The sequence below is a fragment of the Camelus bactrianus genome, chromosome X (genome assembly GCF_048773025.1).
Source record: "Camelus bactrianus isolate YW-2024 breed Bactrian camel chromosome X, ASM4877302v1, whole genome shotgun sequence".
NCBI classification, from domain to species: domain Eukaryota; kingdom Metazoa; phylum Chordata; class Mammalia; order Artiodactyla; family Camelidae; genus Camelus; species Camelus bactrianus.
The window spans coordinates 58,520,236-58,532,376 of NC_133575.1; the positions used below are offsets into that span (position 1 = coordinate 58,520,236).

Here is a 12,141-nt window from a genome sequence, read left to right on the forward strand (position 1 = left end):
AAGTATTTCAAAGAGGACAGAGGCAGATTTACACAGAAGTCAATGAAGCTTCAGGGCCCCTCATTTGCACAGGTCCCTTCCAAGGCCCTGCTTAACAGTCAGTGAAAAATCAAAGAGTACTGATGATATGTCACTCTACAAGAATATTGAAATGCCCTGACATCTTACAGTTCTTATGTGAAAAAACTAAAGAGAAGATTTCCCAAATTTGACAAGTCCTTAAAATGTCCATTATTGTAAAGCTGAAACTTTTCTAAACTATCATTAGTAAAAAACAAATTTCTATCAACCATGCTATTAAGAAAGACTAATGTTTATGTTCTCTCTACAGAAAATGATTTTATCTCTTGCTTCAGAGATAAAATAAAAGCCATCAGACATGGGAGAATTGTTCCAGGACCCTCATCTTCCCACCGCTGAATCTCTAAACCTGCCAGTATCTGTGTTCATCCTTTGTCTCATTCCTTCCTGTTACAGTGAGGGGCCTGAAGACCTCTCCTCCTCTCTGAGGCCCAGTGCCCCAGACCCCGACCCCTCCTTTTCCTTCCATTCTTCCCTTTCTCTGCTGTGTTCCTGTCCTGTCCCTCTCTATGATCACTGGGTCATTCCCAGCAGCAAACAATTATAGTCTGGTATCTCCCATCTTAAAAAAAGTCATTCCTTGCCCATCTGCCTACCACCACCTTGGCTCTCTGGGCTCTGTTCTCATTCACAGTCATGTTTCTCAAGGGAATGGCCTACACACCTAGTTCCACTTAAGCAGAGGGTTGCAGGGAGGGGAGGGGGTTCTCTTCCGTCTGACCTCAGGGAAGGTCCTGTAACAATCTACACTCCCACCAGCACTCTATCCAATTATTCTGGTTTTTTTAGTTAATTTTATTTATTTTTCATAATACATAATAAATTTTAGAATAGACATATCTGTATAGTTTGAATAAGTTATAAAACAACTACCAATGTACCCATCACCTAGCTTCAAAAACATCATTTCTGGATGACAACACCCCCTGGGTATTCCTCCCCAGTCACATCTCCTTCCCCTCCCAGAGGTAACCACTGTCATCTTTCATGCCTTGCTTTTCTGTATGATTTTACAGCATATGACTGCATCCATATATTGTATAATTTTGCATGTTCGTCAATTTTGTATAAACATATTCTTTCATGACTTTTTTCAATCAGTATTAGGTTTCCTGAGTTTCATCCAAGTTGATACATGTAGCTAGAGTTCATTCATTTATTTCAGTATAGTATTCATTCCATTGTATAAATGTGTCTCAATTTATTCATCTCATGTTCTTGTTTCTGGTTCTTGATGTTACAAACAGGCTTTGGTGAACACTCTTGTAGTGTCTCCCAGTACGCATGTGGGAGGATTTCTTTAGAGAACAGTTCTTAAACTTTTTGGTCTTAGGACTTCCTTTACGTTCTTAAAAATCATCGCAGACCCTAAAGAGCTTTGGTATATATGGGTTATACCAATTGATATTTGCTATATTAGAAATTAAAACTGAGAAAGCTTAACTATGTTAATTTTAAGATAATAAACCCAGTACATTTAATAAAAACAACATTTTATGAAAAATACTGTATTTTCCAAAACAAAAAGAATGTAGTGAGAAGAGTGGCATTGTTTTACATTTTTGCAAATCTCTTTACTGTATGGCTTAATAGAAGACAGCTGGATTCTCCTATCTGCTTCTGCATTCAATCTGTTGTGCTATCACATGTCATGTAGCCTCTGGAAAACTCCACTCTACATTCTTGAGAGAATGAGAGTAAAAGAAGCAAATAACATCTTTCGAGTATTATGGTTTTGGCTCCCTTACCCCCCACCCCTGCCCCCAGGATCCCGAGACCACACTGTGAGAACCACTGCTCTGGGGTAGACACCTAAAATTGCTGGTCCTAGAGTATGTGCATCATTCAGCTTTTCTAGAAAATGTCCAACTTTTTCTAGAGAGTGATTGTATCCCTTTACACTCCTACCAATGGTGTATTCATTCCCTCATCATCCATTCTAGTTTTCGCTGCTACCACTTCTCCAAAACTACGTCTATCAAGGTCACTACCAATACCATAGCCAATGGACCCTTTTCAATCCTCATCTTAGCTGACTTCTTCAGCACTCTTAAAACATCCCTGACACACCCCTAATTATGTCCCTACCTCTTTACCTCTTTTTCAGTCTCTTTCCCACCTCCTACTCCTACACCCAACCTCTATAAAGTTGAAATTCCTCAGAACTCAGTCACGGATCTTTCTTTCTCTTTGCTCTGTCTCAGACTGACCTCTTCTCTTGTGGTTTTTAATGCTGTCTCTATACTGACAGCTCTCATTTATATATGAAACCAGACCTCTCCCCTGGGATGTACATACCACTATCTGCTTGACTTCTTCATTTGGCTATGTCAAGGGCAAGTAAAACTGAACTCTTGATCTTCCCCTGAAAACCTGTTCCTCTTTCTGTCTTCCTCATCTCAGTGAAAGACCTGGCCCCACATCACCATGTCCCTGGGAAGCATCCTTGATTCCTCCCTCTCCCTCCCACCCCAAAGCCACCATACTAAGCCCTTTCAATTTCTAAATATCTCAAATCTATCTACCTTTCTCCATCTATGCCTCCACAACTATAGTCCACTAACCATCATCTCAGATTACAGTAGCCTCTTAATCTTGTTCATCTCCAATCCAATCTACAGCAGCCAAAGTAATCGTTTTTAACTATAGTTAAACATTAACTATACCTGTGTCAACCCCAAGCTTAAAACTTTACAATGTAGAGTATTTCAGCATTTGGGGAATGTGAAGTATCTACAAAAGAGATACTATTTCATCATGATCATATATGATGCAAACTGAAACAAAACTTTCATGAAACATGCTCTTCCTACCTGATCCTGATACATTCTGCTATTTTCTATTCTTTTCTCAAAGTGATTTCAGTACCTTGTTCAGTTTGACCCACATTTGAAAGCACTGCTTCAGTACATTTTTATTTTTCATAGAATAAGATCCATTCAACTTAGCCATGACCTATAAAGCCCCACATAATCTGGCTCTTGCCTACCTCCTCAACCTCATATCCCACCCCTCTTGCCCTCAGCTCACTGTGCTGCAGCCACACTGGCCTTCCTGCACTTCCTAAGAACACCATTCCCCTTTCTTCCCAGGGTCTTCTCACTTGCCATGGCATCAGGTGGGAACACCATTGCCTCCATTCTTCTAACTCTCCCTCCTTCAGGTCTCAGGTTAAATATCAGGCCCTGCCTGACCCTCAGGCTAAATTGCCCCCACCCTTATTCTCTTTCCTGTCACCCTGTTCTGTCTCTTTATAGCCTTATCACAATTTGTAATTTGTATTTGTTTACCTCCGATCCTCTCCAGCACCAGACCTAAACTCTTGAGGGCTGAGTTTGTTCACCAAGATCTTGTTCCTGTCTGTCTGATTCACCACTGCATAACTAGTACCTCAACATGGTGCCTGGCCCAAAGTGCATGCTCAAAAGACACATCAAATGAGCAGAGATCTGAAGAACAAATGAAATGGCATTGGGGAGATGTGGAGAGAGTTTCTTGCAGATTCAACAGCATATGCAAAGACTTGGAAGCTAGACAGACTAAGAAACAGCCTAAGAATTTCAGCTTTGACTCAAGCATGGAGTCTGGAAAGGATGGCAGGAGTTAAATCATGAAGGGCCCAGCATAACCTTCCCTGTTGAGGAAGGTAGGTGTCCTTTTGAACCAATGGGGACTCACAGAAGGGTTCTAAACATGACGGTGATATGACTTGATTTGCCTTTTCAAAAGATCACACTGCCTACAGTGAAGAGTCTAGATTCCAGAGAACAAGACAAACAGGGAGGCCGTGACAGTATTCAGGTTAGAAATGGTGCTGGCCTTGATTAGGATAGTGGTGGCAGTCTCTTCATTAAGAGATGACATAATAAAATTTGGGAGATATTCAGAAGATAAAAATGACAGGACTTGGTAATTGCGTGGAGGAGAGAGGAGTCAGGGGAGTAGCTCAGGTTTCAGCTTTAACTGGGGTCATTCACAAAGGTAAGATAGAAAGAAGGACAAAAAGGTTGGGAAGAGAAAAAAAAAAGGTTGGGAGGAGGATGCCTTGAGTTGGAAAGAAGCTGAGGTCTTAGGTGTCTCTGGGGTATTCAGGTAGAGCTGTTGAGTAACCTGTTGAATGCATAGGTCAGGAGAAATACCTGGACTTGAGGTATCAAATTAGCAAAGAGATAATAACTGAAGCCATGGAAGTGACTGTGATAATTTTAGGAAAAAGCAGAGAGACAGAAGACAAGAGAGCTCAGGCCAAACCCTAAAGGGCAACAACATTTAAGAGTTGGACAAGGAGGAGTCTGGAAAGTAAAAAGGAATTACCAAGGAAGTAGAACACTGAGAGTGTGGTGTCATGGAAGGGGTTTAAGGAGGGAGTAGTCACTAGTGCCAGATGCTACTAAGTCAAGCAGGATAACCTCTGAAAAGATTCCATTGGATTTAGTGACACAGGCCATGGCAGATCTTGATAGGAGCGCAGTATCAGGCAAGTAGTAGAGGCAGATTGGAGTGGGTTGAAAGATACGTGGGAAGTGGGAAAATTAAGACAGTTAAATGTAGGCGACTCTTTTGAGAACATTTATAGAGAGAAGAGAGGGAGGTGGTTGGAGAGGGAGTTTTTTTGGTGATTGCTTGTTTTTAGATGGAAGAGACCTTCGCATGTTTAAATGGTGATGGTAAGGAGCAAGGGACAGATTCTAGGCTTGGTGGAAGAAGTCAAGAACTTCCTTTTTGATGACTTCTGTTTACTCTCTGAAGTAGGAGGTGGGGTCATCTGCTGAGGGCTAGGGGGCAAATGGAGAAGTTAGGGGTTTGAGGAGAAGGGAGGTTAGAAATGGCTGTTGTGGAGCACGGGAGAGAAGGTTGCCTAGAGACCCATAGTAGAATTGTGGGTCAGCACCGAGGGCCTGGTAGAAGCTGGGGACCATGAGTTTACAGTGGCATGAATCTGTGAGGTTGAATAGTTTTCTCCAGTAGTGTTTAGCTGCCTGGGCGCAGATATGGAAAAGGCGGACAGTTGGACTGATCCAAGGTTGGGATGTTGCCAGGCGGATGCGACAATCTTGGGAACTGATGCTACTGGCAAGAGAGTGGCGAAGTAAAGGACCACGATGTCAGGTCTGAGCAGAGTAAAGAGTATCAAAGGCAAGTCCCCTATGAGCCAAGCCCTAGGGAAACTCTGGAACATGTGGAAGGGCTTCTAGAAAAGAGATTGGAGGAGAGCAGAGGGAGGAAGACCTGAGGTGGGACAGAAAGGCAGATTTAGGGGGTTGAGCCCGTAGACTAGGTAGTGTGGGACCAGGGAAAGGAAGGGAGGGCAGGCATAGGGGGAATTTTTAAGGGGAAGAAGGAGGGCCTTGAGGGCGGCCGCTGCGAGAATTGAGGCCGGCCCGACTGAGGGGGCGTGGCCAGGCGCAAATCCCGGGCGAGGGGGCGGGGCCCGGGTAACTGGGTCCCAGCGCCTCTGTGGCTGCGGCTGCCTCAGCGACGGCTCCCGCCTCCCCACCCCCCTTCCTCGGGCTCCTTCCCGCCCGCCGCCGCGGAGACCCAGGCCGAGGCTGGGGAGGACGGTGGAGCCGGGCCCAGGCTGTTCCCCTGCCCCCGCGGCTGGAGCGTCGTCCGGAGGGATTGGCTGAGGGAGAGTCCCGCAGCCCGAGCTCAAGGCGCACACGCGCGCCCCCCGCCACCGCCGTCCTCTCTTCCCTCCCTCCCCTTCCCTCTCCTCCCCTCCTCTCCGCCCCCCAGCCTCCGCTGCGGCGGGAGGAAGAACCCTTTCCGACCAGCCAGGAGAACCCAGATCGATTCCCATTTGGGGAGAAAGAAGAGACCCCGCACTCGGAACAGACCGGCAGCTCGCCCCGGGGCCACGGAAGTGGCTCGTCGCTGAGGAGAGAGCCCTTGCCGAGCGTAGCCCCCCGACCCTCACCCAGCCGCTGCCGCATAGACAGCGCTCCCCAGCGGGCCCCCGGCCCCGCCGAGCCCACACCCCGCGCGGGGCCCGGGCCGGCGATGCCTGGCACCGCAGCGGCGGTGGCCGCGGCTGCTGCTGGTATTGCCACCGCTGCCACGGCTGCTGGTCCGGGCCCGGGCCGGGGGCTCAAGTCTCCGCAGTGGGGCTGAGCCCGCAGCCCCGCCCCCCGAGCCTGAGGCCGCTGCTCCGCCGGGCGCCGGGCCTCCTCCGCCCGCGCCTCCGCCCCAGGAGCTGGAGCCAAGCGGGGAGCCTGGGCCCCGCGCCCAGGCCCGGACCATGCATGGCCACCGAGCCCCGGGGGGCGCCGGGCCTTCCGAACCCGAACACCCAACCGCGAACTCCCCCGGCATCGCTCCACCGGCCTATGTCGACTCGGACCCTGGAGCTTCGGAGCCTGGACTGCCGGTGCCCAGGGGCTCAGGTTTGGCTCTCGGCACCCCCTTGGATTCCCAGTTTGCCGGACCCTCGGACGCCAGCCTGGGCGTTGCTCCAGGCCCCCGGGTCTTGCCCTGCGGCCCCAGTCCTCAGCACCATCGGGCCCTGCGCTTCTCCTACCACCTGGAGGGCTCACAGCCCCGGCCTGGTGAGTGATCGAGAGAGCATGGGAGCCCGGGCCACGGGCCTGGGAGCGGGTTCTTGTTCTCGGGCCCTCTAAGCCCCACCTCGGGGCCGGCCCGTTCATCCCAGCCCTTCGAGTCTCCTCATCCCCCAATCCCTTCCTTCGCTTCTCGGCCTTCGTCCAATTCTTTCAAACCCTGTCCCCTGTCTCCTTTCTGTCCCCTGTGCCCCCTCAACCCTTCTGACCCCCTTCTCTTCTTCTGTCTGCTGAGGCTAATGGGAGAGGGAGCACTCTAAGTAAAGGGAGCAAGATTTCAAGGCAGTAAGGGGGGTTTGGTTGGAGGAACCGGGGTTTGTTTGGAGGAATGGGAGAAAAGGAGTCTCCCATTTGCCAAGCGCCTGCATTGTGCCGGGCACTGGGCTGGGTGCTTTACATGGGTTCTCATTTCATCCTCAGGAGCCTCCTGTGAAGTAGGTATCATTAGCCCCATTTTTTAGGGGAGGAAACTGAGGCTCAGAGAAGTTAAGTAACTTGCCCAAGGTCACACAGCTAGTATGGAGACAGGATTCAAAACCAGATCTATTTGAGTCTAAAGTCTGTGGTCTTTCTGCTTTCCAAACTGAGGTTGGAGACCATGAAAGTAATGCCAAGCCTTCTGCTTATGTGATTTTCTCCTGTACTGTTCAGCAGCTCTGGAGTATGAGTGGAAAAAAAAAAAGAAGGATGGTGGATTGATCCAAGGTTGGGGTTTTGCCAGATGTGTGTGGCAGGAGGACAAGGGAAGGAGGGAGTAGAAGGTGCTGATGAGAGAGAAAGGTAGAAGAGGTGGGCCTTGAGGGCCAAGCCAGAGGGGAGGGCTGGAGGGGCTGGTAGGCAGGGAGACAGCAGAAAGGTGAGGGGGAGGCAGAAGCCAGTTGTAGCAGAGCTGGAGAGCTGCAGGCCTACAAGGTTGTGAGGAGAAGTCAGGATGCTTGAACTTGGATTTGCAGAGATGGGGCAGCTCTAGGTCAGAATGGGGCCACAGACCACTGCCTAGAGAAGCCTTTGTGCTGCACAGACTTGAGTGTCTGAGGAGTCCAGCAGGGCCTCCTCCATCTGGGGACACCCTATGTGGACCTGAGCCCAGGAGCTATGGAGGAAGAGCAGTATCTTCCACTGGGCAGCACTGAAGGAGCTATTGAGCCTCTGGGGCCTCCCAGGGCTCACATCCCAGGCTCCACGGCTTGGGGGGCTGTGGCCCAGCACCAGGTAGCAGCAGTAAAGCATAAAGTATGAGCAAGATGTGTCCCTTGCTGCTCTTATGACCTTGGGCTAGTCATGGAACCTCTGGGAGTTTTCAGGGGCTCCCTGGGTGTGGGGCCAGAGATAACCAGCTGACAAGAGGCCTTTAACACCCTGCCCAGCATGTTGCTCCTGCTGACTTTCCAAACTCCCCTTGACAGACACTGTGTGGAGCAGGCTACTTGCCCACTTTACTGCAGCACCTTCTTTCAGATCCCAAAATAATGCCAGAAGCACTACCACCTCAGGGCGTTTGCATCTGCTTTTCCCTCTGCCTGGCAGCTCTTCCCCCTGCTGTCCACCTGGCTTGTTCCTCATCTTTCAGATCTCAGCTCAGATGTCAGCCTCCTCTGAGAGACCTTCCCTGATCACTTTAGGTAGGGCAACTTGTGGGTCTCCAAGGAAGGCACTTCCATGCTTGCCCTTAGTACATCTGCAATTAGCTTCTCCTATGTGCCTACTTATTTATTGCCTGTCTTTCACAACTAGAACATGAGCTCTGTGAGGGCAAGGGGATTGTTTCTGTTTTGTTCACCGTTGTATTCCCAGCAGTTAGCATAGTGCCTAGCACACAGAAGGTGCTCAACAAACCCTTGTTGAAGAAGTGCCTGAACAGATACAAAGGGAGCACATAGTAGGCCATCAGTAACTACTGTCTAAGAGAAGGACAACTGAACTCTTACCCTCCAGATACTCTTGGTGTGGGAGTCAGTAGCTGGGCAGCATCTAGACCCCAGGTCTCTGGCCTCTGGCCTCTGATCAATACACAGTGGTGATTCTGAGTCGCCTTCCCACTCCCCCAATCCTTCCAAATTGCCAATCACAGTACCTATCCTGAACCACACTCCCCTCCTCCCTGCAAAAAAGCAACACAAAGTTCCTGCAATACTTTTTCCCTGTGAAGTCCCTGCCTCTGTAATTGGTGGGTGTCTTTTTCTTTTTCTATTTGTTTTTTTTTTTTTTCACTTCAAGATGAGGATTGGGAATAAGAAAGGGGTCAGGGAAGGACCTGGCCTTCCATCCAACTGTTCCTAACTGACTCACTGTGGGACCTTGGGTGAGTGACTTCCCTTCTCTGAGCCTCAATTTCCTCATCTAGAGAGTGCCATGAGGAGTCTATGAGATACTGGTTGCAAAGCCTGCAGAATGAAATGAAATTTAAAAAAAAATAAGAGAAAAACCTTCTGAAGAGGAGGTGGAGGAATTACTCAGGCCCTGGCAAGACAAGCGCTGGGCCATGTGATTCACAGCAACATGGGGTGTGAGAGGCCCGCCTCCCCCACTGCCCAGCCAGCCCAGGGGTAGGCACAAGTGACTTGCTTCTCTCTCCACAGGACTCGCCTATAATTGGCCCAAAGAGGGCAGGGTTGGCAGTTGTAGGGTGTGTGTGTGTGAGAGAGAGAGAGAGAGTCTTGAGCTACAATTAAAGGGTTGAAACATTTTAGTCCACATGTTAAGATTTCTGTGTGCCTCCCAGCTTCCTCCCTCAGACTGCTGAGGCCTTTATTGAATCACCCTTCTTAAGGGCCAGTGGCCCCATCCTGGGGGGGGGGGTACTTTTAAAATTAATATATGTTATCCATGTGAAAAGTTTTGAATTGCTTCAAACTGCTTTCTCTTTTAGTTACCCTGATTCCTCATGGGAGGATGGGGGGATTGTTTTTATGCCCATTTCCTGGGATGATAAAACCTAAGGCCTTATTGGGTTACTGAGATAATTCATGAGATACCAGAGAGGGCTCTGAGAGAGTCAGAAAGGAGTTCCCAGATGATGGTTTGCTCATAGAGATTTAGGGGGAAGGTGTGAGAATATCTTTCCAGGTGCTGGGTGAGGGATAGCTTGGGCCTGTCCTTAGCTTAGTTGAAAGAGTTGCACCTGATGTTAAAGCCTTTTCGTGGGTAGTGGAAAAACTGGTCCAGTTGAAGGGGTAGCAAGAGGGGCTGCTCCTTCTGATTTGGAGCCTGGGGCATCATGAGAGACTCTAAGAGTTAGAATTGGAGCTGGAAAGGCCCCTAGTCATTGTCTGGCTCTGGGTTTCCCAAACTGGATGAACATCAGAATCTCTTGTTGACTTTGAAAAAAGTAAATGTGATTCCCAGACTCTATGTCCAGAATCTTAGGGTTGCAACCCAGGAATTTATTTTCAAAGCTCCCCAGGTGATTCTGATATATAGCCTAGAATGGGAACCATGTTTGAGCTGGGGCATTGGAGGCTCCAAGAGGCAGTTTAGCCTGGTCCTACAGTGAGTCAGCATCATTAGGATGCTACACCAGCCTCCACTCTAAGGCCCTCTCCCCAAAGGCCCTATGTGGGCCTCCCACCATAACTCCCAACCTTGAAGGGAGGCATGGGACCTAAGCTAAAGGGAGTAAGTCAACCTCTCACCCACATACACACAAACACTAGCAGCCTCAGTTTACCCTTTATGCCTAGCTCTCGTGTATGGCTGCCATTTGGCAATTCAAGCTGAAAGGAAGTTGCAGTTCAGGGACTCTAGGCAGAGGAAACCCTGGTATCAGCAGCACCCAGTGCACGGCCTGACCCAAAGGAAGGGCTCTAGAGGGGTGTCGGCAAGGTTTGTAGATTTAGGAGGAACTGGGAGGGCAGTTCAGGTAGGAAGTTTGGTGGGAGCAAAGTCACAGAGACATAGGGCATCCTGGGATGGGGGCTGGTATTGAAAGGGGTGAAGAGATAAGGCTTCGAAAGGGACTTTATCCTGAGGGCAAAGGTAGGGGAATGATGTGCTCAAATGCCGGTGTTTGCGAAATCCCCGTAGCTGCATGTGGAGAGTGGATGGTAGGGGCTCAAGAGTGGGATCAGGGAGACAGGCAGGTGGGGGTTGCAGTCATCCCAGCAAGAGGTGATGGTAGCTTGGGTTAGAGCGATGGCAGGAGAGGAAGGTAAGATCTGAGAGATATTTTGGTGCTCACACAGACAGGTATTGGTGGTGGCTTGTATGTAGAGGCCAAGGAAGAAAGAAAAGTCCAGGATGAGCCTGGGTTGTTTTCTGAAACCAACTACAGTGACCTGGTGGATGATGGTGTGGCCATCTACATGCAAGAGAAGGAGCAGGTTTGGGGGCAGATACTGAGTTATGTTTGAGACTTGTTGCATTTGAGAGGCCTGGGGGGACATCCAAGGTGGATATGGTCAGCAGGCATTTGGATGTAGGGTTGGAAAGCCCAGAAGAGAGGTCTACACCAGAGATGTTTGGGAGTTCTCACCACCAATGTATACCACAGACCACATAGCGGCTCATGGGGAGAGTGTGCATGGTTCTGGGGGCTGGTCCCATCCTTGAAGACAGAGATAGTGAGGGGAGCAGAGTCACTCTGGGGAGGATCATTCATTACCTGCAAAACTTGTTTGCCTTAGAAGTGGCAAAGCAGTTTTTAAAACATTTGCATAAAGCTGAGACCCGTTTCAAATAAACTGAGGGTAGTTGCTATTGCAAAGAACCGAGGGAGTACTCCCGAAAAGCAAATCAAACACTGGTAAAGTAAATTCCTATGGCTCCCTTGATGTTCTCCCTGTTGAGGGCATCCCGAGAGGCCATAGGGGGAGGTTGCGCATGGAAGGGAGAAGAGGGGACTCATGACAGGAGGGGATGGTGGGCTCTGCTGGAGATTTTTGGAAAGCAGCAGTTTGAGATTCCAGGGTTGTGTCTGGGAAAAGGCCCAGATTTGGTGCCTATTCAGCTGGGGCCTTCCAGATCAATACAACCCAATGTAAAGACTCTGGGTAGCTGTGAAAAGGACTTCCCCAGACAGAACTAAAACAATTGAAGTTTCCAAGTTGCAAATGGTTGGCCTCTTCAGGTGCCTCTGCCCCAGGGGGAGGGCCTGGCTGGGGCTACCTGCTCCTTCAAGGGTGAGTGGCAGCTAACAGTGCCCCAGACAGATACCAACCATGGCTTTCTGGGGGCCAGTTAGCTAAATGTCTTAGGCAGATGTGGAGCTGGCCAGACATTGACTGGGTGGGGCTAGGACCTGTCTGGAACGAGGGCAGGAAGCGCAGTCTGCCATTGGCCAGCCCCGAAGAGTTAAGTGCCCTCATCTGGGGAGAGCAGACATCCTTGGAGCAGTGAGTCCAGTCTCCAGGCTTCAATACCAAGTTCCTTGGAGCTGCAAGAACTCACACCTCCAAAAGGTGCCCCAAGATGCAGGGTAATAGCACTCCTGACTCTGCCCCTGGTTCACTGTGTCCCCAGGCTTCCCTTCCCACCGCAGGGTCTTAGTTTCCCCGTTTGTAACATG

The 12,141-nt window shown here is 49.6% G+C and overlaps 1 protein-coding gene across 1 annotated transcript in view; it reads left to right on the forward strand.

Moving 5' to 3' along the window:
* The first annotated feature begins 6,308 nt into the window (after positions 1-6,308).
* FGD1 (FYVE, RhoGEF and PH domain containing 1) overlaps positions 6,309-12,141 on the forward strand; it is a 36,148-nt gene continuing 30,315 nt past the window's right edge. The window contains exon 1 of the mRNA XM_010970834.3: positions 6,309-6,626. Coding sequence (XP_010969136.2) covers positions 6,320-6,626 — 307 coding nt within the window. The 5' untranslated portion in view covers positions 6,309-6,319. The remainder of the gene's footprint in view (positions 6,627-12,141) is intronic.